General features: G+C 66.0%; 16 protein-coding genes across 16 annotated transcripts; 7 read left to right on the top strand and 9 right to left on the bottom strand.

Annotated features, from left to right (window-relative positions):
- Nucleotides 1-69: 69 nt before the first annotated feature.
- MICPUN_108585 (predicted protein) lies at nt 70-1,589 on the top strand. Its single transcript, XM_002503850.1, has 2 exons — nt 70-604; nt 748-1,589. The coding sequence occupies exons 1-2, from the start codon at nt 155-157 to the stop codon at nt 1,372-1,374; spliced, it is 1,077 nt and encodes a 358-aa protein (XP_002503896.1). The 5' UTR covers nt 70-154; the 3' UTR covers nt 1,375-1,589.
- Nucleotides 1,590-5,900: 4,311 nt separating this feature from the next.
- Nucleotides 5,901-6,257, top strand: MICPUN_59967 (predicted protein; the record flags this gene model as incomplete). The annotated part of the gene is made up of 1 exon (XM_002503849.1): nt 5,901-6,257. The coding sequence occupies one exon, from the start codon at nt 5,901-5,903 to the stop codon at nt 6,255-6,257; it is 357 nt and encodes a 118-aa protein (XP_002503895.1).
- Nucleotides 6,258-6,386: 129 nt separating this feature from the next.
- MICPUN_59966 (predicted protein) lies at nt 6,387-7,334 on the bottom strand (the record flags this gene model as incomplete). Its single annotated transcript, XM_002503502.1, has 1 exon — nt 6,387-7,334. The coding sequence occupies one exon, from the start codon at nt 7,332-7,334 to the stop codon at nt 6,387-6,389; it is 948 nt and encodes a 315-aa protein (XP_002503548.1).
- A 366-nt stretch (nt 7,335-7,700) lies between these two features.
- On the top strand, nt 7,701-9,194 carry MICPUN_59965 (predicted protein; the record flags this gene model as incomplete). The annotated part of the gene is made up of 1 exon (XM_002503848.1): nt 7,701-9,194. The coding sequence occupies one exon, from the start codon at nt 7,701-7,703 to the stop codon at nt 9,192-9,194; it is 1,494 nt and encodes a 497-aa protein (XP_002503894.1).
- Nucleotides 9,195-9,277: 83 nt separating this feature from the next.
- Nucleotides 9,278-10,718, bottom strand: MICPUN_108584 (predicted protein). The gene has a single exon (XM_002503501.1). It carries the CDS (start codon nt 10,634-10,636, stop codon nt 9,356-9,358), a length of 1,281 nt encoding a protein of 426 aa, XP_002503547.1. The 5' UTR covers nt 10,637-10,718; the 3' UTR covers nt 9,278-9,355.
- A 344-nt stretch (nt 10,719-11,062) lies between these two features.
- Nucleotides 11,063-11,707, bottom strand: MICPUN_59963 (predicted protein; the record flags this gene model as incomplete). The annotated part of the gene is made up of 1 exon (XM_002503500.1): nt 11,063-11,707. One exon carries the CDS (start codon nt 11,705-11,707, stop codon nt 11,063-11,065), a length of 645 nt encoding a protein of 214 aa, XP_002503546.1.
- A 336-nt stretch (nt 11,708-12,043) lies between these two features.
- On the top strand, nt 12,044-13,882 carry MICPUN_59962 (aminopeptidase; the record flags this gene model as incomplete). The annotated part of the gene is made up of 1 exon (XM_002503847.1): nt 12,044-13,882. One exon carries the CDS (start codon nt 12,044-12,046, stop codon nt 13,880-13,882), a length of 1,839 nt encoding a protein of 612 aa, XP_002503893.1.
- A 100-nt stretch (nt 13,883-13,982) lies between these two features.
- On the bottom strand, nt 13,983-14,867 carry MICPUN_59961 (predicted protein; the record flags this gene model as incomplete). The annotated part of the gene is made up of 1 exon (XM_002503499.1): nt 13,983-14,867. The coding sequence occupies one exon, from the start codon at nt 14,865-14,867 to the stop codon at nt 13,983-13,985; it is 885 nt and encodes a 294-aa protein (XP_002503545.1).
- Nucleotides 14,868-15,041: 174 nt separating this feature from the next.
- On the top strand, nt 15,042-16,484 carry MICPUN_59960 (predicted protein; the record flags this gene model as incomplete). The annotated part of the gene is made up of 1 exon (XM_002503846.1): nt 15,042-16,484. One exon carries the CDS (start codon nt 15,042-15,044, stop codon nt 16,482-16,484), a length of 1,443 nt encoding a protein of 480 aa, XP_002503892.1.
- Nucleotides 16,485-16,560: 76 nt separating this feature from the next.
- On the bottom strand, nt 16,561-18,047 carry MICPUN_101415 (predicted protein; the record flags this gene model as incomplete). The annotated part of the gene is made up of 3 exons (XM_002503498.1): nt 16,561-17,442; nt 17,579-17,676; nt 17,846-18,047. 3 exons carry the CDS (start codon nt 18,045-18,047, stop codon nt 16,564-16,566), a joined length of 1,179 nt encoding a protein of 392 aa, XP_002503544.1. The 3' UTR covers nt 16,561-16,563.
- Nucleotides 18,048-21,027: 2,980 nt separating this feature from the next.
- On the top strand, nt 21,028-21,803 carry MICPUN_108583 (predicted protein). Its single transcript, XM_002503845.1, has one exon. It carries the CDS (start codon nt 21,132-21,134, stop codon nt 21,723-21,725), a length of 594 nt encoding a protein of 197 aa, XP_002503891.1. The 5' UTR covers nt 21,028-21,131; the 3' UTR covers nt 21,726-21,803.
- Nucleotides 21,785-22,408, bottom strand: MICPUN_108582 (predicted protein). Its single transcript, XM_002503497.1, has one exon. The coding sequence runs from the start codon at nt 22,336-22,338 to the stop codon at nt 21,856-21,858; it is 483 nt and encodes a 160-aa protein (XP_002503543.1). The 5' UTR covers nt 22,339-22,408; the 3' UTR covers nt 21,785-21,855.
- A 246-nt stretch (nt 22,409-22,654) lies between these two features.
- Nucleotides 22,655-24,007, bottom strand: MICPUN_59956 (predicted protein; the record flags this gene model as incomplete). The annotated part of the gene is made up of 1 exon (XM_002503496.1): nt 22,655-24,007. The coding sequence occupies one exon, from the start codon at nt 24,005-24,007 to the stop codon at nt 22,655-22,657; it is 1,353 nt and encodes a 450-aa protein (XP_002503542.1).
- Nucleotides 24,008-24,079: 72 nt separating this feature from the next.
- On the bottom strand, nt 24,080-24,861 carry MICPUN_59955 (predicted protein). The gene is made up of 2 exons (XM_002503495.1): nt 24,768-24,861; nt 24,080-24,415 (listed from the first exon to the last, which is right to left on the bottom strand). Exons 1-2 carry the CDS (start codon nt 24,825-24,827, stop codon nt 24,158-24,160), a joined length of 318 nt encoding a protein of 105 aa, XP_002503541.1. The 5' UTR covers nt 24,828-24,861; the 3' UTR covers nt 24,080-24,157.
- Nucleotides 24,862-25,041: 180 nt separating this feature from the next.
- Nucleotides 25,042-25,722, top strand: MICPUN_59954 (predicted protein). The gene is made up of 2 exons (XM_002503844.1): nt 25,042-25,345; nt 25,494-25,722. Exons 1-2 carry the CDS (start codon nt 25,070-25,072, stop codon nt 25,584-25,586), a joined length of 369 nt encoding a protein of 122 aa, XP_002503890.1. The 5' UTR covers nt 25,042-25,069; the 3' UTR covers nt 25,587-25,722.
- Nucleotides 25,723-25,727: 5 nt separating this feature from the next.
- MICPUN_101412 (predicted protein) lies at nt 25,728-26,285 on the bottom strand (the record flags this gene model as incomplete). Its single annotated transcript, XM_002503494.1, has 1 exon — nt 25,728-26,285. The coding sequence occupies one exon, from the start codon at nt 26,283-26,285 to the stop codon at nt 25,728-25,730; it is 558 nt and encodes a 185-aa protein (XP_002503540.1).
- Between the last annotated feature and the right edge of the window lie 303 nt (nt 26,286-26,588).

Genomic DNA, 26,588 nt, shown 5'->3' with positions numbered 1-26,588 from the left:
ACCATCCTGACTCAGCATCTCAAAAAGATATCTCAGATCGGGCCCCGACGCGGCGCGTCATTCGCGACGATCGTCGACGGCACACTCCCACCCGGTGCGAACACAACACATACATCCGATAACAATGGCCGCCCAACTCGCTTCATCGGCCGTCATGGCCCCCGTGGCGCGTCGCGTCGCGCAGGCCAGGAGGCGGGCCCCTTCCTCTCGCAACCCTCGCGCCACCGTGTGCATGGCGGGATACGACTCGGTCCAGGCCAGGCGCGAGGCCGAGTCGCTCAGGGTCGACAGCAGGACCAAGCAGATCCACAGTCTCGCCGAGCTCGACGCCGCGTTCACCCTCGCGGGCGACAAGCTCATCATGCTCGCCATCGAGTCCGAGGAGGAGTGCATGATGAGCGACGATCTCTGGGACCGCAACAACGTCGCGGGAACCGAGACGAACAAGGAGCAGTGCAGGCAGCTCTCCGCGTCCCTCGCGCGCATCGCCCGCGAGGCGGACAACGTCGTCTTCCTCAGGGTCGAGGTCCTCGAGTCCGGCGATACCCGCCAGATCGCCAAGGAGCTCAACATCACCAAGTTTCCCACCTACCAGTACTGGAAGGTACGCGCCAGATCCCACGGCCCGATCAAGCGCCCCCCAATCGGGCGCCCCGCCAATTCACTCAACTAACAACCTCAGTCGCCGCGTCCGATTCCGACGCGAACTGACCGAACCGACCCGCACCTCCCTCTTAACCACCGCAGAATGATGACCTCATGTGGCAGCACGTCGGCGCCGGAGCGGGCGTCGCCGCGGAGCTCTCCGAGGGCGTCCTCTACTACGGCGGTCAGGGCGCCGCTGGTCTCAACGTGAGAGATTACGTCACCGAGATCAACAGCCGCAACGACCTCGGCAACTTTATCGAATCGTGCGCGGCGCCCACCGGTCCCCTCCCGGGCTTCGATGCGGGCCTGGACGTCCCCTGCGACAAGCAGCTCGCCATCGTGGACATCGGCGTCGACAAGGATGCCCCGCACGGGTGCCTCCACATCTTCCCCGCCGTGCTCTCCCTCGCGAGGAACACGCAGGGGTTCACCCGGTGGGCGCGCATGGCGATCGATAAGAACGCCGAGACGGCCGACATCGCGCGCGAGTTTGGCATCGACACCGTCCCGTCCTTCGTCTTCCTGGCCGACGGCAAGGTTGTGGACAGGTACTCCGGAAGCGATCGCGTGGAGCTCATGAACCACGTTCTCGCGTTTCAAAAGGCTAACGGCATTCGGCTCCCAGAGCGCGGCGCCAAGCGGAGGATGAGCACCGCGGAGGCGAAGGAGATCGCGCGCGCGGCGAGGGACCGCGCCAAGGCTGAGGGTCGCCAGACTGGCTGGTAAAGAACGCGTCGAAGCAGCAGCCGCGACGCCTCGGCGGTGAGTCGAGCCGCCGCGCACATTCATTTCGGTTCGGGTCGGAGCCGGCGCTCCGGGGTGACACGAAAAAGTTTTCCTTTATGTTTGCTCCGTTTGGGGGCGAGAGATCTCTCGCCCCTGGTTCGGTTCAAACCGAGTGATGAGATTAGTATTTGTAACGTAAGCTGATGTTCAGTGTGATGAGATGACGACGCGGTCATGAACGCGCGCGCCTGAGTAGTCACGGGTGGTACGACGCAAAGGCAAAAACGAGCCGCTGGCCGGTGATACCTGATGATGATAAAAATCGTCATTAGGTGTCGTAGTAGCGGCGAGGCACTCGTAGCTAGCTCTAGGCCTCCTCCTCGACGCCGCCGCCGGCGTTCCTGCGCTCCGCTTCGTCGGCCGCCGCGGCGATGGCCGCCGTCGCCGGGCAGCTGGGAGCGCTCGGAGCCAGCGGCGCCAGTCGCCTCGCCAGCGTCGTATTTCGCCTGTTTGTTCCCACCGAGTTCACCGCCGTCTCCAGCGCCAGCCGCGGCGCGAGCACCACGAGAACCTCCTTCGCTCGGGACACCGCCGTGTACACGAGCTCGCGCCTCAGCAGCGGCCTGTGCGCGTTGGCCAGCGTCAGCACCACGGCCCGGTACTCGCTCCCCTGCGCCTTGTGCACGGTGAGCGCCCACGCCGGTATGAGGTCCCTCAGGTCCGTCCTGGAGTATGACACCTCGCGGCCGCCGTGCTTGAGCGACGCGAGCGCTCGATCGACGGTGTCCTCGTTTGGGGATGACGACGCGTCGTGTGATCCGTCGTCGTCCTCGAGCGCGTCGGATGCTTGTTTCGAATTGGCGGCGGCGCCTCCGAAGACGACGCGAACGCCCCCGTCGCCGTCGACGGCGACGACGGTGCCGAGATCCCCGTTGAACACCTCCTTCGTGTAGTCGTTCCTCTGCTGGAGCACCCTGTCTCCCTCGCGGATGGTCACGTCCCCGACGCGCGTCTCCAGACGCCCTGCGCCTGGCGGGTTGAGCCTGGCCTGGAGGTACGCGTTGAGCTGCTGCGTGCTCGCGGGGCCCCGGCGGAACGGCGTCAGCACCTGGAGATCCGCGGTCGGGTCCAAGCCCCGCAGCGCCGGGAGCGCGCCGCGGAACAGCGCCTCGAGCGCGCCCTCGTACCCCGCGGGAGAGTCGTCCGGCAGCGTCACCCACACGCAGTCGGCGCCGTCCCACGTCTGCGTCTCGTACGTCACCTCGCCGTGGCCCCCAAAAGGCATCGCGAGGGGCGTCCCCCTGAGCTTTGAGTCGATCGGGTCGTGTTCGTTTGTTTCTACGATGTCCCCGACAGCCGGGTCGAATCGCCTGGTGGGCACGACGGGGAGATGTCCGCCGTTGATGGCGTGCGCGGACCGGACGATCCCGCTCTGCTCCGCCTGCCTGAACACGTCGCGCAGTTGCACGGCCGGAACGGCGCCGGACGCGAGGACGTCGCCCAGCACGGAACCGGGCCCAACGCTCGGCAGCTGGTCGGCGTCGCCGACAAAGACAATCTGCGCGTCGGGCTTGATGGCGTCGAGGAGCGCGGCGCACAGGGGCAGGTCGAGCATGGACGATTCGTCGACGACCACGACGTCCGCGTCGAGCGGCGAGCTCCTGTTCCTCGCGAAGGCGCCCTTGTAAGAGAGCGAAGACGTCTGGTCGTCGGCGGCGTCGTCGTCCTCGTCGCCGCCGGACTTGTTGCGCCCCTTCCTCGTCTCCAGCAGCCTGTGGATGGTGCTGGACTGCACGGGCTGGGACATGCGACGACCCGCGGTGGCAATCTCCGCGAGCCTCTGCGCCGCGCGGCCCGTGGGCGCGCACATCAGCACCTTGCGTCCCATCGCGCGCCACAGCCGAACCGCAATGTGCGTGGCAAAGGTTTTACCGGTGCCCGGTCCGCCGGTGAGCACGCTGATGGGCTCGCGGAGGGCGAGGTCGAGGAAAGCCTCCTGCGCGGGCGAGAGCAGCCTCCATCCCTCCTTCGCCGCGGCCGCCTGGAGCCAGCGACGGACCCTGGGAACGTCCGGCTCCCTTCGCTCGCGGCGAAGTCGAGCGGCGATGTCGGCGGCTACGAAAGCCTCCGCGTCGTGTAGCACCGAGGCGAACACGCCGCTTCGTTCCCAAACGCTCCCAGGGCCGGCCGAATTCGAATCCTTCCCGGCGGGCGGCGTGAGCTCGAACCTCGCGACGTCCCCGCGCGCCCTGAGGTGGTCCGCGGCCTCCTCGAGCGCGCCCTCGCGGAGCGACGCGAACTGCTGCGAGCCCAGCACGCGGCCCACGCCCTCCTTTACGTGCGCCCACGGCACGTACACGTGCCCCTCGCTCACGGCGGTGGACTGCAAAACCTGCAGCATTGCAGCCGCCAGCCGCGCGGGGTCGTCGGGTTTCTTACCCAGCCTCGCCGCGAGGGCGTCGCACCGGTGGAAGGTGGCGCCGCGTAAGCCGACCATGGAACCAAACGGGTCGGCCCTCACCCGCTCCTCCGTCTTGGTCCCGTGCACCGCCGCGACCCTCTGCGCGAGCGCCGGCGCGACGCCGTGTCGCTCCAGGAAGACGATGGCGTCGCGTCGTCCACGGGTCTCGTCCCAGTTGCCCTTGAGCTTCTCCGCCGTCTTCTTGCCTATGCCCGGGCAGTCCACGAGAAGCGCGACGGCATCTGGGGAGTCGAAAACCTCAAAGGTTTTGGCTCCGAAATGCGACACGAGCTTACCGGCGGTGACCTTACCCACGCCGGGGAGGGCCCCGCCGGCGAGGTACCGCAGGATGGCGTCCTCGTCCTGCGGCGTCACCTCGACCGGCGTGGCGCTGAGCTGGAACTGCATGCCCCACTTGTCCACCTCGCGCCACTCGCCCCGCATCTCCAAAAACTGACCCTCCGCGACGCCCGGGATGTGACCCACGACGGTGACCACCTTGTCCGCCTTGGCGCCCTTCTTGCTCTTGCGCTGCTTGTACTTTGGCATGTTGTTGTTCGCGGCGGTGGCTCCGATCGGCAGGACGTCCGTGTGGGAGTTCGAGACGAGGAGCCTCGCGACGGTCCACTGGTTGTCGGGATTGTGGAAGGTGACCCGCCGGATCTCTCCGCTGAGCGTCTCGCCCCTCATCTGCTGCTGCTGCTGCGCCTGGCGTTGGGGCGGAGGCGGGGGAACGTCCACGCCGCCGTCCGCATCGTCACCCCACAGCTCCACGACGGGTCCTCCGTTCTCGGTTCGCGCCGTGCGGCCGTTCGCGGAGGTCCCTCCCCCGTTCTTTCGTGATTTCGGTGATTTCTTTCGTTCGGTCGGGGCGGCGGCGTTCGCGACGGCGTCCGCCTCGGAGGAGATCCACGCGCGCGCCGCGAAGCTGGATGCTCTCGGATCGGATGCCGCCGGAGGTACGTTCGCGCCTCGATCCCTCCGTCCTTGGTTGGGCGCGCCGCCCCCGCCGCCGCCCTCCCAATAGGGCTGATTGGAGGAGGAGGACGAGGAGGAGGAGGAGGAGGCGAACGCGGGAGCTGGAACCCTCGCGCGTCCGGGCGGAAACCTAGCGCGCGCCAGCCGCGCCATCGCGCGACGAGCGGAGCTCCTGGCGATCATCGCGCGGCCGCGCGACCCCGCGGAGGCACCAGGCCCGCGAGGACTGTAACCCCAGTTGACGAGTTGGTTGCACAAGGTCTCGACCGATCCGACTGTTCCTGACATTCACAGGGGTGGATTTGGGGGTGTTGTTCGGTCACCTGGCGCGGCCTGTGCCGGCTCGGTGGTGGCTCGTTAGCTACTCGCGCGCTCTATCAGCACGCCGGACCCATGCCTCGGGTCCGACTCGCCTGCGATCTTCGTGTGCGGTAGCTGGTGCTCTCAGCTTTGATCCGACGAGGTAAATTATTACAGTTGTGAAGCCGGAGGCTTGCCGACCAAAATATCTCGTTTTCTCGCCCTCACAAGCAAACAGGGACAAATCACCAGCCAAATACGACACCTTACCATACCAGTTACTCATATAGCTCGGGCGTCTCGTAATTCAGTAAACCAAAACCGCGCTCAAACCGCGCTCAAACCGCGCTCAAACCGCCGGCAAGCACCGACGCCCGAACCAACACGACCGGTGCCCGCCACTAGCAGCACGCACGTTCATCACCCGACAAGGTGCGTCCCGAGATACGGCCCATCGATCCCGCCGCCGTCAACGTCGACGCCGACGCGGGATTGTGCCGGCGTGCGGCGCGAGCGCGCTCAGTCGTCACACCGCTCGTCGCGTCCGATTGAAAAACGAAAAAGGCGCCAAAATGCCGGGTCGCGCCTGGGTCGCCCGGTTATCCGCGAAGTCGACCCTTCGTCGACCTCCGACGGTTTTACGCGGACCGTCGGGCACGTTAGAGGCGTTCCAACGCACGTCCGGTCACGTGCCGGCGGCGTTCGCGCGATTCCCGGCGTTCCTTCGGGGGAACCGGCGTTTTCTCCCTGCCATCATCTGACGTTCCCCCCCCCTCCGTCGTGGCAGATGTTCGCCCAGCTTCGCAACGCCCTCGCTCGCAACGCTTCCGTCTTCCAGACGGCGCGCAACGCGTCCAGCGGCGCCAACGGTAAGGCCTGGGCCGTGGACCTCATGGCCAGCGAGGCTGGCATCAGCAAGAAGCAGGCTGAGATCGCGTTGAAATCCCTGCTCGCGGGCATCGAGGGAGCCGTGGTGGCTGGAGAGAGGGTCACGTTCCAGGGCTTTGGGTCCTTCGAGTCCGTCGCCAGGGCGGCGCGCACCGGCGTCAACCCCCAGAACCCCACCCAGAAGATCAAGATCCCGGCCTCCATGGCCCCCAAGTTCAAGGCTGGCTCCGCGTTCAAGTCCGCCGTGAACAAGTAGACTAACTTACGGGAAACGCATCCGACGGCGCGGCGACGAGTCGACTCTGTGTAGACGCTAAAGACAACTGTTAAAGTCGACTCTGTGTAGATGCTAAAGACGACAAGGACGCTCGCCACGCACGCCGTCTCAGACCTTCGTACTTCGCCACTTGTCCACCACGCCGCACGACGCCGACACCAGCCCCAGCGCGTTCACCGTCCCCGGCGCCGTCAGCGCCCGCACGTCACGCACATCCCCGAAGCACACCGTCACGTCGGCCAAGTCGGCGACGAGAGCTAAACGTGCGCTCGTCCGTTCCCTCGCGATGGCTTCGAGCGCACGCGCGAGGTCACGCTCCGTGCGTATCGTGTCGTCGCGTCCGGATCCGTCGTCGTTCACGGACGCGTCGCTGCCCGTGGACTCCTCCGAGTCGTGTCTCCCGCGCAGACCCAAGCCTCGGAGAAGTCGCAGCGGCGACGGGACGCCGCCGCCCGCGTCCGCCGCGTCGTCGTCCTTCTTCCGCCGGCCCCGGTCGCCGTACTCCCGCCTCGCCCGCGTCTCCCGCTGCGCGCATCGCCACAGCGTGAGCATCGAGACGTTGATGGTGAACACGTACGTGGCGAGCTCCGCGACGGACGTCCAGCGTTCGATCTTCCTCCTCCTGCGCGCGTCGCGGATGAGGCCAATCTTCGCCGCCCAGTTGAGCTGCTCGGCGAAGTTGTACACGAGCTGCGCGAGCTGCGAGGCGATGTTGAGCCGGTTGGCGAAGGCGGCCGCGGAAGCGAGCGCCGCGTCGGGGGTTCGGTTCCCGGCGGGGGCTATCCTTTGCCTGGACGCGATCTCCCCCGCGCGCAGAAGCGCCCTGAGCTCCTTGAGGTTGCCCAGGAACTTTCCGAGCTTCAGGTACTTGCGCGTGATGCCGGTGCTCTTGTCCAGCTTTCGCAGCTTGGTGCCCGTCACCGAGCTCGGATCATCCGCCAGGATGTTGTACGCGGCTATTGCCGAGACGTATCGCATCAGCTTCAGCGTCTTATCGAGCCCGTCCCTCTGCTTGAGGAACGCCACCGAGTGGTCCAGCGCGTCGGGGCCCCCCATCCCGGACGTATTACTGTTGTTAACTCCCGCGGATGGATCTGAAAGCGCCTCGTCCGCGGGGTACGCACGCGGGCGGGACGCGAAACACCGGCGTTGGCGACGCCCTCGAGGGCTGGGGAGAACAGATCCGCGCGCCGAATCCGGCGGGTCGCGACGGGCGTGTGACGACGCGCGTGAACGCGTCGAACCCTAAGTGGAATCAACCGACCCTAGCCGGCTGCGGGCGGACACCTGTTCCAAACTGCGCAAAACAATTCAAAAATTGAACCCACCGGAACCGGATAGGGCACAAGCGAACGCGCGTGCCGAACCCGTCCGGCGCGATAAACGGTGTGGGTGGTCCCCTGACATCGCGAAGTTCGAACCATGTCCGCCGTCGCGCCCGCCGCGACGCCTCCTCCCGCCGTCAGCGGCGTGAGCGAGGGCCGAGCGAAGAGGAAGATTTCAAAGCCAAACAGATTCACCTCTCCCCCGCCGGCGAAGCGCGCCAGGCCCAACCCGCCCGCGGCAGGCTCCAAGCCCGCCGCTGCCGCGAAGAAGTCTGTCGCGAGTAGATCTTCCAAGGCCGGCAGGTCCAAACCCCCGGCGGTTCCCGCGCCGAGGCCCGCGGCCAGGGGGAAGAGGCCGGATGCCTCAGCCCCTCTCAGCGCCATCGCCCTCGCCGCGCTGAGCTCTCCGGGCGCCGCGGCGCTCATCGGCCAATCCCCGGTACCCGAATCCGCCGTCGTGGAGGCCATGGCCGCCGCCGCCGCCGCGAGGGAGATTACCTCCCCGGGATCCGGCGCGCTCGCGGGTCTCGCCATGCTCCTCGAGGCCACCGAGGAGAGCCCGACGCTGGCGCGGGATCTGGGCGTGGCGGCGAACATGCTCCCCAAGGGATCCCGCCCCAGGCAGAACCCCGCGGCATCGCCCCTCAGGCCCGTCAACCTCAACGTGGCGGGCGGCGACGACGGAAACCGACGGCACCCGATGGCACCCGACGCGCCCGCGCCCGACGCGCCCAGATCCGGCTGGGGCGACGGCAAGCGCCGGCGCACCGGCGGCGGCAAGGCCAAGACGGCCGAGGACGAGGGCGCGGCTCCATCGCGGGCGGCGAGGACGAACAAGTCGGACCCGGTCGTGGAGGCGCTGGCGGCGGAGAGGGCCAGGGATCAAACGGCCAGAAACAAACGGCCAGAAATGGCCAAGGAGTTCGACGCGACGGTTCACGCGGTTGCGACGACGCAGCCGCGCGCCGTGCTCGGTCACGCGCTGTCGTGGCTCAACCTCCTCGTGGGCGATCTCAAGGGGAGGAGCGCCGCGCTGAGGCGGAGCAGGCGGCGGCTGCAGAAGGTGCGAGGGGAGGCGACGGAGAGGGCGGAGGCGGCGCGGAGTGAACGGGGCGTCCCCGCGGCGAAGGACGAGCCGCCGCTCCTCGAGGAGAAGGAGGCGGGTCTGCTCAAAGATCTCGAACGAGCGCTCGCGGTGGAGGACAAGCACCTCACCGCGCTGCTGAAGCAGGCGATGCAGGCGCAGGGCGTGGCGAGGGGGAGCGACGCGGGCGGGAAGGGTGAGGAGGGTGGATCGTCGTCTCGGGTTGGCGGCAGCAAGGGGAGCGAAAAGAAAAAGTCAAAGCCCGGGAAGGCTAAGGACGTCGCGGCAAAGGGGGTGGCGCCTGCCATCCTGGGCGCTCCCCCCGAGCATGACGACCCGAAGCTGATGACCGACTACTTCGCGAACGCCATGATCACGTCCGCGGCGGCGTTCCTCAGCACGGGGCTCAACGTGGCGGTGGCTGACGGCGACGGGGACGGGAAGGCGGCGGCGGCGGTTGCGTGCCCGGCCGGGTTGGTTCCCACCCCTCACATCGCCGCCGCGTGAGACGAACCGGCGCGACGATTCGCGTTTTATTACCCAATCTCGCGATACCCGCTCATCTTAGCGCGCGTGTTGAAAGACGAAACAAACGTAACACCGTCCGATGTGCGTTTCAAACGACTAATGTGTCCTAACGAGTGGTTGAACCACTTATAAGAATCAAATCACGGGAGCGGCTCCGCGATGTTGCCCAACCTGTTCAGGTGCAGGTACGCGTCCGTCCCGTACCCGTCCATGGACAGCACCTGTAGGTCACCCCCAAAGTACCGCGCGTACAGCCTGGACAGCGGTAATCCGTAGCCGTATCCCGCCAACACCGCGGGCCCCGCTCCGGTGTCTGCGTCCATCTCCAGCAGCGGCGAGTTAGCCGTGGTGTAGAGATACGTCCATATCCGCTGCAGACCGGACCGCCTGATCCCGCCGCCCTCGTCGCTGATCTTAATCGTGACGTCCTCGGCGCCCTCCGCTATTACCACGCGGATGGGCGGCGGCATCTGATCGGAGTCGAGGTACTTGTCGCTCACCGCCCTCAGCGAGTTTTTGACCAGCTCGAAGAGCATCTGGTGGAGGTGGCCGGGCACGTACGCGAACGTGAACGATTCGTCGCCGAAAACCTCAACCTCGGGCGCATCGCCGTACTGCCGCATGCAGATGCTCCGCGCGTCCTCGATGGCGTCCCTGGCGACCGCCACCGGGGAGACCTTGGTGCAGATGAGGCCGATGTAATTCTCCTGCGGCGCCGTCGCCGCCGCCTCCTCGAGCGCGACGTGCTGACCCATCAGCATTCGTATCCCTATGCGCGACATGTAGAAGCCGTCCAGGAACTGGTGTATCTCCGGCATGTCGTTCATCCACTTGTTCTCCACGCCCCGCTTCCCCAGCCGCGCGCCGCCCTCGCCGCCCTCCCTCTCCAGCTCCAGCTTCAGCTCCAGCACTCCGCGCGCAATCATCGGCACCACGTTGGCGTGCCTGTCCATCACCCGCTTGATCAGCGTCGTGAACTTGGCCTCGTCCTCTCTGTTTGCGATGGGCGGAAACTTCTTAAGCTCATCGTACGATTCCACGTACCAGTCCCGCACCGTCTGCACCTGCTCCTTGGACGAGAGCCCGAGCGGGAGGTTCTCGAGCTCGGCGACCCTGTGCGCGAAGCGAACGGGGAGCTCGTTGTGGAGGAACTGCGCGCTGACCATGAGCTGCCGCTGGATGGGCTGCGCGCCGAAGTCCATCATGTACTTGAGGCTCACGCCCGTCTGGCTCTTGAAGCTCGAGCGGTATATGTCGTCGACGAGCTTCTTCGGGAAGATGTCGGCGAGCCTGTGCGCTGGCGGGGCGCGCGAGACGGGCGACGGGGAGGCGATGCCCGCGCGACCGGAAGAGTAGGACGCCTCCCAGCGCCGCAGCGCCTCGGAACCTGCGCGTCGCGCCGCCCGAGACGCGGCCCCCATGCCTCACGCGCGCGCCAAACCCGGTTCCGTCTCCTGGGCACCCCCTTGCCGCGTCAGCTCAATGCAGCTCTGCAAGATTTTCCAAGGTCCAACCACCGCCGGGAACCGCGCGCGACGGGGCGATCGCCTGGCGCGAAACCGCGCAAACGGACGCGTTCCCCCGCGCCCGTGTATCGACGGTGGAGGGAAGGTCGCTCCTATTCCCCCGTTCCGCGCCCGACGGGCGTCGCTCGAAGCGAGCACGGGGCTTAGGGATTGAGCGCTGTTATCCTCCGCGTCAGTGAGCTGGCAACGAGGGCGGATCGGGAGAACCGCGCTCGAATCTTGCGGACGTGCTTCGCCGAAAACGACGCAGGAACGAAGATCGGGTTCGAAAAATCTCTATTTGGCGTTTGCAAAAAATTAAAGGCTACGCGGCGGCTCTCGTCAGTAGGTCATCGTCATCGGGTCGTTGACCCCCGACATCGTCTCGATCGTCCACTGGAAGAACCGCACCGCCCCGTACCCTCCACCGAGCACCAGGATCGCCGTCTGCGGCTTCTTCAGCGCCGCCACCACCGGCCGACCGAACATGAACGCAAACCCGACCATGATCGAGATGCTGAACCTGGCGTACTTGACCATGTTGGCCCAGAACGGGACCTCGCCGCCCGCCAACGAGAAGACCTCGCGCGGGGCGTCGATCGCGTCGAGCGAGTCGGCCGCGACCGCCGGGTCGACGCCGGCGAAGAAGGCGAAAGCGAACGCGGCGAACAGCGCCGTCGCCGCCACCGCCGTCGAGTCCATCTCCGTCGAGTCCAGTTCCTCCACCCTTCCCGCGCGTGTCGCGGGCGCCGCGCCCTCCTCCTCCGTCCGCCACCGCGCCGCGACCTCGCTCACCGCGCGCGCGTGCTTCGCATCGACGACGTTCGCGTCACCCGCGGAGACGGACGCGCCGAGCGCGACGATGGGTCCGGCGTTCGCGGCGGTCCTCCCGACGGCCACGCGGCGCCGCTGCGATCTGGCGGTGGGGGTGACGCGGCGGGCGGACGCGGGCGCGAGCGCGCGGACGGGGGCTAGGATCGCGTGCATGGCTGTCGCGACGTTCGAACGTCTCGCGGATGGGGGGCTCGGACGGGGATACTTTCTCCGGCGTCGACGCGAGGTGGTCGCCTCGGCGCTGCGAGAGATTGAGACCGCCTTATCGCGAACTCGACTCGAGATCTCGCACGTCAAAGCATCGTCCGGCAGTTCGGCAGACTGTCCAGCTGTGCAGCCGTGCTGCCGTGGACTCCGCCGGAGACAGCTGGCAGACTTTCTCAGTTGGTGAAGCAGCGTGGGCGCCAGCGGGGCGCCACTTCCCGCCGCGCCCCGCTCTCGGTGGCGATCGATCGGAGTCGGGTTCGAAGGATTCGAGCGAGAGTCGCGATGGCGACGTCGTCGTGCCCCGCGTTCGTGTCCGCGCCTCGCGCGGCGGTCATCGGCGCGGCGTCCCGCGCGATCGTCGCGCGGCGGGTCGCCCCGACCGGCGCGAAACGTCGCGTCGCGTCCACCATCGTCCCTCGCGCCTCCGCCGACGCGCCCCCCGTCCCTGCAGTGGATATCCCCGACACGAACGACGAGTGGGAGGCGGTCTCCCCCGTCGATTTCGCCGCCGACGTCTCCGCGGCGCTGGCGGCGGACAAGGTGGTCATCCTCGGCAAGCGCGGCGCGCTGCGATCGCCGGGATTCGTCGCCTCCCTGCCGGAGTCCCTCCGAACGGTGTGGCTCGAGGCCGTCGCGGCGGTGCAGGCCGGGGACAACGGCGGCAAACGCTCCATCATGGTCCCGTGGGACAACGGCGGTCGCCTCAAGGACGTCTTAATCGGGGTGTTGCCCACAGCCGTATCCCGACACAACTGCCCCGCGGCGGCATTCGCCGTCAACGCCCTCCTCGCCGGATGCCAACCCCCCGCGCACGGGCAAACCCTCGGCGTCATCACCGCCCTTACCTCCACCTCCGACGCGGTTCCCATCGCCGTCGCCGTCGCCCGGCACTTCCCGACGTACACCGCGAAGAGCGTGCGGGGCGGCGGCCGCGGCGGAGTCGAGCGGGGGCGCATCGCGTTGAGGGGAAGAGTTCTCGTCGCGCAAACCTGCGCGTCGCCGCTCTCGTGCGACCTGGATGCGGAGACTCGCGCGCGCGTCGTCGCGGTCTCCAGGGCGGTGCGTCTCGCGTCTCGCGTCGTGGACACCCCGCCCGCGGCGATGGACCCCGACGCGCTCGTCGGCGAGGCGGCGGCGGTTGCGGCGGAGTTGGCGGGACCGACGCACGGCTTGGACGTTTCGTGGGACGCGTTGCGGTACGACGCTCTGAAAGCGTGTGGGTTCGGCGGGTTGGTCGCGGTCGGTGACGCGGCGGCGCGAGACGGCAGGGAGCCCGCGCTGGTGCACGTCAAGTACCGCCCGAGTGGCGGCGCGCCGGGTTCGCGCTTGAGGAAGATTGCGCTCGTGGGCAAGGGGATCACGTACGACACCGGCGGGTTGCAGATCAAGGGCAAGTCGGGAATGCCGGGGATGAAGACGGACATGGGCGGAGCCGCCGCGACCCTCGGCGCGTTCAAGGCGCTCTGCCAACTTCGGCCGCAGCACGTCGAGCTTCACCTCGTGCTGTGCATCGCCGAGAACGCGGTGGGTCCCGGGGCGTTTCGACCCGACGACGTCGTCACGCCCCTCTCGGGTCGAACCGTGGAGATTAACAACACCGACGCCGAGGGACGTTTAGTGCTCGCCGACGGCGTGGCGTACGCGTCCGGGACGTTGGGATGCGACGACGTCATCGACGTGGCGACGCTGACCGGCGCGCAGATGATCGCCACGGGGAAGAACTTCGCGGGGGTGCTCTCGGACGACGAGGCGATGGAACGCGCGTGCGTGGACGCCGGTCGAGCGAGCGGAGACTTGGCGCACCCTCTGCCGTACGCGCCCGAGTTTTTCACCAAAGAGTTTGGGAGCAAGATCGCGGACATGAAGAACAGCGTGAAGGACCGGACGAACGCGCAGACGTCGTGCGCGGGTCAGTTCATCGCCAACCACCTGGACCGCGGTTGGAACAAGGCGGATCCGGATGCATCGGGGGAAGAAGAGACGGAGGGACGGATAAGGCGGCGGTGGCTGCACGTCGACATGGCTGGCCCGGCGACGAATAAGGACGGACGGGGGACCGGGTACGGCGTTGCCCTCCTCGTGCACCTGATCAGCGGGGAACTTTACGCCGACGGGAAGTGAAGTGAGCGGGGACTCTCGGCGCGAATGAGAGTAACTTTTATTCGCGAAACGCGATTGTCGTCTCGCCTCTCGTGGCGTTTGTAACACTTATTTCATTCGTCTAATTCCGTTTCTTGGCGTCAGCCTTCTCCTTCTCCCTGTCGCGCTCCGAGTTTACCTTGTCCAGCAGCCTCGACGGCGACAGCTTCACCGCCAGCAGCCCGCCCCACTGCGCCAGGACGTACAGGGACGCCTTGAACCCGTACCAGACCACCCACGCGCGCTCGCCAGCCTTGACGCCGCCCGCCCCCCTCGCCCTCGCCCCCCCCAGCGGATCGCCCCACGGCGACTCGTTCCCGAACCTCGGCAGGGACATCAGCACCAGCATCACGCACCAGCACGACGCCAGGCACAGCTCCTGCGGACTCCCGGTGGTTTTGCGAGGGGCCGAGTTCGCGCCCTCTCGCTCGGAGCTTCCCTGCACCAGCAACAATCCCGCGGCTGCCCTGGCGAACGCCACGAAGAGGTTGACGGTCGCGTCCGTGACGTCCAGCACCTCCACGCTGCCGTCCTTCTTGGGCGCCCCCGCGATGGTCTCCCTCTCGCCGTGGGCGAACTCGTGCGCGACGTTGAGGAGGACGACTCCAATCGCGAACGTGCCGAAGAGCCGGATGGCGCCCCAGGTTGTGACGAGGCGACGCATTCGCAGGGAGAGGAGGAACACCGCCTGCTGCGGCAGGTTGACGAGGAGCGCGTGCAGTGGCTGGCACGGCGCAATCGTCGTGGGATCGTCGTGCCATATCACCGCGTAGGTCGAGCTCGCGATGGTCCAAAAAACACCGACGCCGATCATGCCCGATCTGGGCACCAATACCCGCTTGAGGCCGAAGACCCTGAGCGTCGTGAAGGCCACCATGGTGAAGATGAAGAGCATGGACAGGGACCCGCACGCCACGCGCGCGGCGGCGTTCGCGAGCACCACCGGCTCGCTCGCCTCCCCGCGCATCGTGCCGCGCGCCCTCCAGGTGTGGACTCCCTCGGAATAATCTGCCCTCAGAATGGGCGCGTTTGCCCCCCCGAGAAGAGAACGAACTTTATCTCGACCTCCGCCGCACTCGAGCACGCGCGTTCGACACAGAATCGACGTTTCGTCGCGACGCAAACGCCGCAGAGCGCGTTCATGGCATCATCCGCCGCGCCGTTCGCGGCGCCGTTCGCCGTTCGCGGGACCCCCGCGACGAACCCCGGGAGGCGGCCCTCCCGCGCCGGGGCGCACCGCCGATCCCGAGGATCGCGCGCGCCCCGAGCCGCCGTCGCGGCGCCCGCGGTGTCCTGGCCCGACGGCACCGGCCGCGCCGAGTTGGGCGGCGTCCTCGCCGAGGCGTCGGTGGTTAACCTCGGCAAGAGGGGCGAGATCGCCACCGGCCTGCCCTTCCTGGACCACATGATCGACCAGCTCACCTCCCACTGCCAGCTCGGCGTCTCCGTCGTCGTCTCCAAGGACGGCGTCCCGTGCGTTCCGTGCGTCGACGCGTCGGGCGACGACGACGAGACCGTCGCCGTCGCCGCGGGCTTCGCCCTCGGCCGCGCGCTCGCGCAGATGCTCGCCCCGGGCATCGACGCCGTCGCCGATGGCGCCGTCCCGTCCAACGCGGCCACCGCGGAATTCGCGTCGCCCCTCGACGAGGCCTACTCGACGTGCGTCATCTCCCTCACCGTCCCCGGGCAGGGCGCCCTCGCGTTCGACCTCGCGCCCTACGGCCCCGGCGCCGGACGCGAGCGCATCGGCAAGTACCGAACTAGCCTCACCGAGCCCTTCTGGCGCGCCGTCGTCGAGGCTTCGGGGCTGAGCGTCTCGCTAACGAAGCGGCGCGGCGACAACGCGCACCACATCGTGGAGGCGACGTTCAAGTCGTTCGCGCGGTGCCTTCGCAAGTGTATGGACCAGGTGGAGGGGATCGACGTGACGGAGATGAACGAGCGGCTGGACGGGGTCACGAGGGCCGCGGGCAAGGCGAGGAGCACGAAGGAGACGACCATCGACGTGAGGCTCGACCTGGACGGGTCCGCCGCCGCGTCCGCCGTCTCCACCGGGATCAAAACCCTGGACGCGCTCCTCGGGTCCATCGCGAACGAGGGCGGCGTGCAGCTGAACGTCGACGCCACCGGGGACCTCTGGATCGACGACCACCACACCACCGAGGACGTGGCCATCACGGTTGGGCAGGTTCTGAACGAATCCCTGGGCGATAAAGCCGGGTGCAACCGCATGGGACGCGCGGACGCGAGCGTCCTCGACGGCGAGGACAGCGCGGACGCGGACGCGGCGGTGGTGGAGGTGGTGATGGACCTGAGCAACAGGCCGTTCCTCGCCAACGGGCTGGAGTTCAGGGACGAGTTCATCGGTGACTTGAGCGCCGAGATGATCGACCACATGTTCATGTCCATCGCGGCCAACGGCCAGATGACGGTGCACGTGGTGGAGCACAGCAAGGGGAGGAGCGACGCGGACCTCGCGGAGGCGTCCGCGAGGGCCTTCGGTCGGTGCCTGAGGCAGTGCATCGCGGTGGACCCGAGGCGCGCCGGGCAGGTCGCGAGCAGCAAGGGGACTCTCTCCGTGTGACGTCTTAATTGACAGATTCGATCCCGCTATTCGTGTTCCCGACCCGTTATTCGCTACGCGTTTCCCCGAACATGTCTCATCACTCCTGCTGCTGCTTGCCCTGCAGCTTGGCCATCATGGCCGCCACGTTCGCCTGCAGGTTCTGGAGCACCCCGAGCGCCTTCTCCGCGCCCTCCTTGTCGGGATCCGCGTCGAGAGCGCCGAGGTCAATCTCCGAACCGTCATCCGTCTGAATCACCAAGCCGGCGAAATCCTCCCCGCCGCCGACGCCCTCGCCTCCTCCTCCCATTCCTCCCGTTCCCCCGTCTCCTCGCGCCGCGTCCTCCTCCCTCGCGCGCTTCCGGACGCTCATCGTGATCTTCTTCACCGCCGACGGCGGCGGCGCGGCGCCGACGACGGGGGACTCTTCATCGGACGCTCCCCCGTCCACAGCTCCGAGCGGCGACCCGTTTGCGGAGTAGAGCATCTCCCCCCGCTTGACCCGTCGCTTCGTGCCCGGGGTCTGCGCGACGGCGATCTTCGGGCCCCCGGCGTTGGTACGGGTAATTCCGGCGACGCCCGCACCCTTGGGAGTGCTCGGCACGGCGAAGGAACCGCCGACGTCGTCGGAGAGGCCGCCGGTTTTGGCCCGCTTCCCCGCGGGAGTCGCCGCCACCGCCGCGTCGCCCGCCGCATCCTTGGCGTTGAACACGGGGAGCGGGGGCGGCATCGACGCGTGCGGCTTCGGCGCGGTGGAGGCGGGCGGCGGGGGCGCGGTTTTCGGCGGCGGGGGCGGCATCGGCGCCGGATTCGTCTCGCCGTCGCCAACCGGCTTCGCGGGCGAGGCGGGCGGCGGCGCGAGGCACCTTGCCGCATCCGGCGGGAGGAGCCCGAGGCGGACCTTGACGTCCGTGAGCATCTCCTCGCCGAGGTCGTCTCCGTACTTTTCGAAGAATTCCTTCAGGGACATGCTTCGGATCTGTTCGCGAGGGAGGGCGTGGGGAGAGGCGCGCGTGAGTCCCGGGCGAGGGGCGGGCCGATATCAGTCTCGGGATGGCGTAATTGTAACGTTCGGTGGAATCTGTCGTCGCGGGGTTTGGGCGTCGGGGGCGCACCTTCTTGGGAATCTTGACGATCTCCTTCTTGAGTTGCTTGCGGATCATCACCACGAAGTCCTCGGCGTTCTTCATGATCTCCCCGCATCGCTTATCCACTGCAGAGCGCGTAGGGGGTACGGAGGGGTTGGGGGAATCTTCCGTCAGTAGCTGTTGGTGCGGTCCGAGCGCGAGATTTTCGGGGGCGGGTTGACGCGCGAGAAGCGCCACGCGCGCGCGGGTGTTGGCCCTGTAACACGGATCGGGCGATGGCGATGGGGAACTCACATTCTTCGTCAATCTCCCGGAACTCTCTCTCCATGGACCACTCCTCTTCGACAGCCTCAGCCGCGTCCGTCGCTGCCGCCGCGACCGCCTTGACCGCCCCAACGGCTTTCGCATCGGGCGACGGGGAGACCACGTTTGTCTCGCCGTCGGTCTTCTCGCGCAGGGCGCCCTTCGCCGCACGCGCGCGCGTCGCTCGCGGCATATCTCTTATGTACAGATCCCCCACACCCGAGAATCGATACGGATCGATCGACGTCGCCGCCGACGTGAACGTTCGCGCCCCTCTCGCTTTGGGGAATCTGTCGTTTACGTTAAAGGGGAAGTACCGTGAATTTCGTAACGCCAAAAAATGTCTTTCCCAAATAAGAGTTTAAAGCGGATTCTCACAATGTGTTTTATACATGTTCCATAAAATGTTTATGTTTAGCAGAATCACAGCGAGTGAGTCACAAAAATGGCCCTTCCGAGCCGAGCGAAATCAGCTGTTTCGCGCCTCGGACCCCACGTTTCCCGCGCGCGCCCCGGTGTGGGTTTTTGGTCTGGGAACGATCTCTCTTCGCGTCCCCTCGTTGCCGCTCAGAAGCGCCCGCCCCGCCCGGAGTGGTCGCACGTGGACCCGCGGTCCACGCTCCACGTGATGATGGCCGATAACCGGGCGTCGACTCAGCACGTCCGGCAGGCGACCTTTCCCGGCGCGCCCTCGGGGAATCGCGGAGGAAACTCTGGCACCCCAACCGGCGGAGGAGCTCAAGGCGGCCGGACGCTCGAGCCGTGGCAGCGCCCCTACGGCATAGCGCCCGGAACATCTCCGAGGAACTCGTTGGGCACGCATGAAAGATCCTCCCCGAGGCAGGAGGCCATCGCCGGCAACGGCTTCAGGCCGCGATGCATGGTGGATATCCTTCGGAAAAACTTAAAGGCGCGCGGCATGCTCGGCGACGGGTTCGTCCCGGAGTCGCACCTCCCCAAATCCGACAAGCCCCACCGGTGCTGCAAAGTCGACTCGCAGCAGAAAATCGCCCCCGCGCATCCCGACGTCCACGACGAGATCGCCGACGACGGCGTGGAAGCCGTGGTGGACTACCTGCGAAGATCCGCGAGCTCGGATGGATCGCACGCGGATCTCGAGTCGCTCGCCAACGCGGCGCGCGCCCGGATGATCCAGCGGGCGAGGGCCGAGGCGTCGAGGAGCGACGGCGTGTTCGCGGACGAGGAGACGGTCAAGCTCCACGACCCGCAGTCGTCCAAGCGAATCGAGAATCCCGGCCGGGGTAAGCACTGTAAGCACGTCGGGTGCTTCGACATCTCCACCTTCATCAGGATGGCGCTGCAGAAAACGCGACAGTCCGTGCGCACGGAGTGCGCCAACCCCAAGAAGCGAGCCGAAAGGAAGTGTCATCCGCTGCACCAAGATCGCAAGCCGCACGGCATGTGCGACTACTGCAAGGCGTGGAAGTGTCCCGAGTGCTCGCAGCGGTTGGAGCTTCACGAGCTGGAGTTTGAGCCGTTCACCAAGAAGATACTTGAGGAGACGAGCCCAGCGATCAGAAAGGTCAAGGTGACGCTATCGAAGGGCGAGTGGCAGGCGATAAACGACGAGATAAAGGAGGAGGAGGAGGATGGCGACGAGTTCAGGGTGGTGATAACAGCGGGCACTTCGAATGAGCAAAATTTGGAGAGCGGCGCCGCTGGTGATGCTGGCAACCCCATCACCCTGGATTCTGACTCGGAGGACTCGGAGGAGCTCGAGAACGCCGGACTCAACCCAAGCCCATCCGCGGCTGCGGTGACCCCTCCCGCGCCTATGGAAACGGAGCCCGCTCCCGCTCCTCAGGCGGAAGCTTCCGCGCAGCCACAACTGGATCTCACTGCTCAGGATGAGCCACCCGCGCCGCAAGACGATCCCACTCCTCAGGAGGAGCCACCGGCGCCGCAAGAGGAGGTCACCGCTCCTGCCCAGGGGAACCAGCCAGCGTCACAGGAAGAATGCTCCGAAATCACCAAGGAGGAGGTGGTTATTATCGTCAGTGTCCTCCAACAGCTGAGAGCTGCACAACAAGTGGAGGCAATCGGGATATTGCAAACGGGCTATACAGCGGACGAGAAAGTCCCAGCTGACTTGACTATGAACAAGCAGGAAAACCTCATTCAACTTGACGCTTTCGTGCGAAAGGAAGCAAGCCTGCCCACTCGACAGGAGAAACGCGACCTTCGCGAAGTAGTCGACAAAGCGTATCTTGAGAGGTTAGGCAAGCAGTCCAAGGAGGCTGATCAAACTGCTAGGGCCGCTGTCAGGAAGAAAAAAGAACGAGACGAAGCTGCCAAGCAGAAAAAGGAGGAAGCTGCGAAGAAAAAGAAAGAGGCTGATGAACTGGCCAAGGCAGCGGCTGAGAAGGCAGCGGCTGAGAAGGCAGCGGCTGAGAAGGCAGCGGCTGAGAAGGCAGCGGCTGAGAAGGCAGCGGCTGAGAAGGCAGCGGCTGAGAAATCAGCAGCACAGGCAAATGCGCAGAAACTCAAGGAGCAACGAGAAAAAGTTGTTCCGGCACGAAAGCATGCGCCACTACCTCCATCACCATCTCCAGAGAAAGATTCGCCGATGCGCGCGTCTCCATCCCCGGAACCAATCGGGGTTTTCGATGAAGGTCTGATGGTAAACACCGTTGAAAAGCTGACCTCCTTGATGGACGCATTGCGGGACGCAGATAAGCGCTCAGAATTCTGCCTTTTCGCCTCAACAGATGGCAAGCCTGAAAACACCATGCTAAAGGATCTGAAAACTAACTTCCTGGACCTGTATCGCATGACGGTGAGCATGATTCGAAAGCACGACAGGAAAGTCACTGCGCAATACAACAAAGTAATGGTCAAAGCCCTGCACGACAATATGCGACAATCAATTTGTGAGGCTGACCTGAAAAACCTGAGAACGCAAGTTGGAGTTTTGAAAGCAGGTGCCCTCATCCAGAACTTTTGCAAAGCTTTGAGGGGCGATGATGAGAGCATCCCCAAAGAATTTCTTCAGGGTAACGTAATTCAGAACGAGCTCGAGGAGTTGGCCAAAATTGCCCGGGAGACCCGGCTGTGGTGGACTGGCATGCTGAAACCTGATAAGCCTTTACCAGAACTCATGGGCGCATGGATTGTTGGCTTGACATTGGGCGAGGCCACGCCGGGTCCACCGACGGATCCGCAGAGGAAACGAAGGCAGATCGCGCTCGAGAGGGCGGCAGCCGAGAAAAAAGGGGTTGGCGTCGATCTCGCGCCGGTTTCAAACCTGACGGCGGCTATGGATGATTCTGATCTTGGGTTTGTGGACACTGTGGCCGGAAAGCTGAAGAAGCGCAAGGCAGTTGAAACCCCGGAACAGATCGAGGCCGAGAAGAGAAGGAGAGAAGAAGAGGCCAGGGCCAAGATCGAGCGAGAAGCCAGGCTGGCGGCTAAGCTCGAGAAGGAGAATGTCAAATGGAAACAGGTCTGGCCGGAGGGTGACCTCCTGCAATGCTACGCATGCGTACGCCGCTCCGGCGTTGGGCTTTGCGAGTGGGTCAACTCCAAGCACCAGAAGGTTCCGCGACAATTTCATCCCATCATGCGCGTCCCGATGTGCGATGCCTGCTACATTCATTATCACAATCAAGATTTCCAGGTAAACTGGAACGAGGAATCCGGGAAGATGGAGCACGATACCTGCCGCCTCTGTGCGACGGAAGGGCACCTTGTTTTTTGTGGCAACCCCGAGTGCGCGCAGGCGTTTTGCCAGGACTGCATATTACGAATGGTGGGGCAGGAGGATCTGGACGAGATCCTCGAACGCGACCCGTGGGTTTGCTTCTGCTGCGAGCCCAAGCCGATCGAGCACCTCGAGGTTCGCTGGGAGTGATCGCGCCGCCGGGAGCTAGAAGAAGAGTTGGTTGAGAGCAGAAAACACACGAGCGATTTAACGGAGCTCCCTTTCTTCACCGTGTTGCTATGCGCGCTAATCGAACAAACGTCACACCCTCGTCGTCGTCCTAGGGATTCTGGAGCGGTGTCCCGTCCGCCTCCACCGCGCCAATCTTGGCCGCCTCCACCAGCTGGTCCTGGTCCGCCACCAGCCGAGCGATGAGCTTCTTGCTCGTCTCCTGCAGCTCACCGGCGACCAGCACCTCGTCCAGGATGTAGTACGCCTTGTGAAAGTTGAAGATGAGGTCGAGCTCGCACACGTTTCCGAAGTACTTGTCGAGAATCTCGACGTAGTGCTGGATGATCTCCAGGACGATGAGCTCGTTCTCGGTGTCGTCCACGGCGAGGCAGAAGTAGAGCGACGCGTACCGGCGGTACACGAGCTTCAGGTTACGATGCTCCACCACGTTGCAGAGCTTCGACGGCCGCGCGAGGATCTGCGTCGTCACCTCCTTCACCATCTTCGCGCGCTCCTTCTGCGAGTACGGCTTGTAGTACTTGCTCAGACGGACCTTGCCCTGCCGGCTGAACAGGAGCGCGAAGTGGATCATGCGGCCCCGATTCCTCCTCGCTCCCTCCCCGTTTACGAATAATTGCCTCGACCTCGAGGGTCGCGCTCCTCACGCACGGGCCCTCGTTCGAGCCCCCCGGTCTCGCGGACTGGCTCGTCGCAGCGAGCGCGTTGTCGTCTCCAGAGGCGCGCCGAACCCGCGGTACCCGACCCGGAACGAGGTCGCGCCGCGTCGTTGTGCGCCCCGAGATCTCCGGCCGGCTTTTCACGCATCGGGCGAGGCGAAACCGCGATGGCTGGATGGAGGGGAGGCATCTCACAGGCGAAATCATCAATCAAGGACAATCAAAGGCGTTTCACAGTCTCATCAGGCACCCCCCTCCTCCGCCGCCCGACGTCTCCAGCCCGGGCCGCAGGTTCCTGGTCGCCCCGGGTCCCACGCACAGCGGTATACTCCCCGCGTGCGTTATCACCACCGAGCTCGGCGGCAGCACCCACGTCTCCCCGTCCATCTGCGCCGCCACCGCCGCGCTCGTCCGCAACTCCACGACTCGTCCCTGCGCCAGCCGCCTCGAGTGCGCGAAGCCGCCCCTGGCGGCGACCAGGTCGGACACGCCGCGGGTGCCAACCACCTCGAGCATCCCGTCCCCGACGCACGGCGGCGCGAACGCGTCGTCGGGAAGCTCCCCCTTGACGCTCGCCCTGTTCGTGCCCCAGAAATCCACCCCGTCCGCGCTGCTGTGGATGTTGAACACCTGCACGCTGTTCAGGTCCCGCCCCACGTGGATTCGCCGACCATCCACCCATAGCTCCACCGACGGTTTGCCGTCCTCGCCGAGGAGGCGTCCGCCCCCGGCGACAAACTCCGCGGCGCCGTAGTAGGCGTACCACGCCTTGTTCTGCCACGCGGTGGCGCACGACTTCGGGTCCCGTTCCCGTCGACGCGTGAATCGGTGCGAGATGTGCGCGTCGAAACCGACGCTGAAGAAGCAGCAAAACTTTCGCTCTCGCGTCCTTTGCGTCGAGAGTGACTCGTTTCTTCGCCCGTCGTGCACGTCGTCGAAGCCGCCGCCGAACGGCTCTGTTTCGTTCGGGGCGATCGTCGCGGTCCACATGTCCAGCTTCGCGAGGTACGCGCGCGATACGTCTCGGACGATTCTCTCGAGCGGTGCGCCCGCGTACAAAGCTCCCCATCCGCAGATTCTGCTGAGCTCGTTGCCGGTGCCGAGGGGCAGGGGCGCGACCGGGGCGCGGAGTTCCGGGGCGATGCCCGCGCGTTCGCACGCGAGGGCGATGAGGGAGGCGGCGGCGGCGATGGTACCGTCGCCGCCGCCGGCCAGGAACCTGATTCGGCCTCCGCGCCCGTGCCCATCATCTTTATCGCGGGCGTCGTTCCCGTCGGACCCGACCAGCAACTCCTCCAGCCGGCGTAGCAGCCGCTCCTGGCTCTTGCTGTCCATGACGAGCACCTCGACGCCGTGCAGCCTCTTCAGGCGCTTCACCGCGGTCTTGGCTCCCGGCGCCCTGACATTGACGATCACGCACACGCGATCGTGCGGACCGTCATCGTCGAGCGAGGAGCTCGACGCGTCGCACGCGTGGGGCGCGTCGAACGCCCCCGCGGGACGCGACGACTCGGGCGCGGACGGGCCGGAAGGAAAGTTATCCGCGGTCAGGGGCTCGCGGCGCGGCAGGCACGCCGAGAACATCCCCTCGACGACCGGGACGACCGCGACGCCCGAGCCCGGGCGCGTTCGATTGTGGCTTGCTTGGCGACAAAGTTTTGGCAAAGTTTTGGCAAAGTTTTTCACCCCGAGTTGCGAGCTAATACGGCGACTCTCTCCTCTCTCGCCTGCCGCTTACATGTCGTTGGCGGCGGCGGCCATGGCGGCGAGCTTATCGTTGTCGGCGCCGGTCATCTCCTGCACCTTGACGCCGTTGGAGTACAGCTGGAAGGTGGGCATGGCGGAGATGCCGCACTCCGCCGCGACGTCGTCGAGGTCGTCCACGTCGATCTTGACAAAGACCACGTCGGGGTACTTGGCGGCGAGTTCCTCGAAGAAGGGGCCGATCTTCTTGCACGGGCCGCACCAGGACGCGGTGAAGTCGACGAGGACCTGCGCGTATTTGGGTTTATTTAGGGGGGTGGGGGTGGTCACAATGTGTGTGCTCGGCTTTGTCGATCATGAGGGAAGAGGAAAAAACGAGCAGCGCGCGCGTCGTGCTTTTAAATAATGGTGGCGGTCGGTGTTGGGAGATCTGCGGGGTTCGGCGATCCGGGGGGTGTTCCCCGCGGCGTGGCGCTCGATCCGGCTCGAGTGACTCGTCACGGCGACCGAGCTCGGGTACGATCGGGCCGCGACGCGTCCCGCAGCCGCGTCCCGGGAGCTGCCGATCAGGTTTTCGCCGCGGCGAGGCTGGGGGACAAAAAAACGGGGCGAAGCGGCGTCGGGGGCGCGAACTGCGCACCGGCTTGTCGCCCTTCTTGAGGGTGGCGAACTCCTCGGCGGACTCGATCATCTTAACCATCTTGGAACCGTGGGGGTGGGGTTGAAACCGCGGGTTGGGGTGGTGTGGTGCGCGTGCCTCGGCGACGCTGCGATGTGCGTGTTGTCAACTCGGCTGCTGACACGGCTCAGCTCGTCGACCCGACGTGACGCATCGCGCGAGTCAAGATTCTGAACAGCTGTGAACCCCTCCCGTTTGGGCAACGTCGCGGGACGGAACCGCACAGCCAGACGCGCGTCCGATCCACTCCGGTCCACGCGAACATGTCTCAGTACGTCGCCCGCGCGACGGGGGTGGCCAAGCAGGCGGCGGAGACGTTCTCCAAGCGGGTCGTGCCCCCCGCCGTGGACTACTACAACGCCACCATGGCGAGGAACGCCGAGTACGTGGTGAAGGATCCCGCCGCGGTGGACAAGCTGGGCAGGCAGCTCGTGTTCTCGAACCTCGCGAAGCTCCCGGGCATGGTCGAGGGCGCTCGGGCGGAGGTGAACATCGTCAAGCAGAAGTGGGCGGGACGCATGGACCTCCCCATGGCCGAGGTGCGGACCGACCCGACCCGAACCCCACCCCGATCGGCGCCCAACCCCTTTTTTTTTGCCTCGACCGGAGCCCCAACAACAGGGCGCATCCACCCTCCGATGTTCCCGCGCGACGTCTGACCTCGCACCCTCCCTTCCCTCGTCCCAGGTTGGAACCGCGGCGCTCTTCGCGGGCGAGGTTTACGCCTGGTTCTGCGTCGGGGAGATCATCGGCCGCGGCGGCTCCCTCACCGGCTACTAGGCCCGGCGCGACCGCCCGATCACCTAGGGCTGTTGAGAGGATCAGAGGATCGTCTCCCCGGGCTTTTTGGGGAGCGGCTCGCATTTTTCTCGTGTATTTCATCTCATCATTCACCGCGCCGTCGCGTCGGAACCTACCCACCTACTCGAACCCCGGCGGCGCCACCCCCGGCGGGTAATACGCGTACAAGTCGAACTCCTCCTCGTCGTCCTCGTTCAGCTTGGCCATCCGGTCCGCGCGGCCGTCGGTCATCTTCCGCGGCACCGACTCGCCCTCGCCGGGTAACATCGACAGCGCCGCCTCAGCCTCGGCGCGGGTGAAGAAGAGGTTCAACTGCCGCACCAGCTGCTTCGCGTCGCACTCCCCGACGCCCAGGTACTCCCCAACCAGCCTTCGGCGCTCCCCGACCCCGCCGAACGCGCTCCACCGGGGATCCGGCGCCCCGGAGTTCGGCCCGCACAGACCCCACCGTTCCAAATCTTCTCGGCTAAATTCGCGGCGCGATACCCCGGCGCTTCCCCCCGCGCACGCCGCTCTCCTGGCGCCGGCGACCGCGTTCCTCAGGTTCTCCACCGACGCGTGCTCCACCCCGACGTTCCCGGCCCTGTGCGTCGCCGTGTCCTCCTTCGCGGAGCTCAGGTGCGTCCCGAGAAACGCGTGATACGCGCCCGGCGCCTCTCTGACAATCTTCCCCCGCATCTGCCGTCCGGCGACGTCCGAGTCGGTCAGCACGACGACGCGCGTTCCGGACGCACTTATCCGCGCGATATCGGCGACGACGGCGTCGGGGACGTCGTAGTGACCCGCGGCGGCGTCGTAGGCACCCTTGAGGACGCGACACCCGCGACGCGGTCTAAACGCTCTTTGCACCGCGGTCGCGTCGTTGATCCCCTCCACGACGACGAGGGCGTCCAGAGTTTCCGGAAGTTTTCCAGAGGTTTTTCCAGCAAACGATCGTTCACGAGCGGTCGGGTCGGTGGGGCCGACGCCCGCCCGGGAGAG

Source organism: Micromonas commoda, chromosome 7 (genome assembly GCF_000090985.2).
Source record: "Micromonas commoda chromosome 7, complete sequence".
Lineage (NCBI taxonomy): Eukaryota > Viridiplantae > Chlorophyta > Mamiellophyceae > Mamiellales > Mamiellaceae > Micromonas > Micromonas commoda.
The sequence above is the reverse complement of the archived record's forward strand: the minus strand, read 5'-3'. Positions and strand labels throughout refer to the sequence as shown.

Bases quoted from the DNA above. Each gene is read 5' to 3' on its own strand.
- MICPUN_59954 (XM_002503844.1), top strand. From the start codon at position 25,070: ATGTCTCAGTACGTCGCCCGCGCGACGGGGGTGGCCAAGCAGGCGGCG. The intron at 25,346-25,493 runs GTGCGGACCGAC...CCCTCGTCCCAG, and splicing joins TGGACCTCCCCATGGCCGAG to GTTGGAACCGCGGCGCTCTT.
- MICPUN_108585 (XM_002503850.1), top strand. From the start codon at position 155: ATGGCCCCCGTGGCGCGTCGCGTCGCGCAGGCCAGGAGGCGGGCCCCT. The intron at 605-747 runs GTACGCGCCAGA...TAACCACCGCAG, and splicing joins CCACCTACCAGTACTGGAAG to AATGATGACCTCATGTGGCA.
- MICPUN_108582 (XM_002503497.1), bottom strand. From the start codon at position 22,338: ATGATCCACTTCGCGCTCCTGTTCAGCCGGCAGGGCAAGGTCCGTCTG.
- MICPUN_108583 (XM_002503845.1), top strand. From the start codon at position 21,132: ATGGATGATTCTGATCTTGGGTTTGTGGACACTGTGGCCGGAAAGCTG.
- MICPUN_108584 (XM_002503501.1), bottom strand. From the start codon at position 10,636: ATGGGGGCCGCGTCTCGGGCGGCGCGACGCGCAGGTTCCGAGGCGCTG.
- MICPUN_59955 (XM_002503495.1), bottom strand. From the start codon at position 24,827: ATGGTTAAGATGATCGAGTCCGCCGAGGAGTTCGCCACCCTCAAGAAG. The intron at 24,416-24,767 runs GTGCGCAGTTCG...AAATACGCGCAG, and splicing joins TCAAGAAGGGCGACAAGCCG to GTCCTCGTCGACTTCACCGC.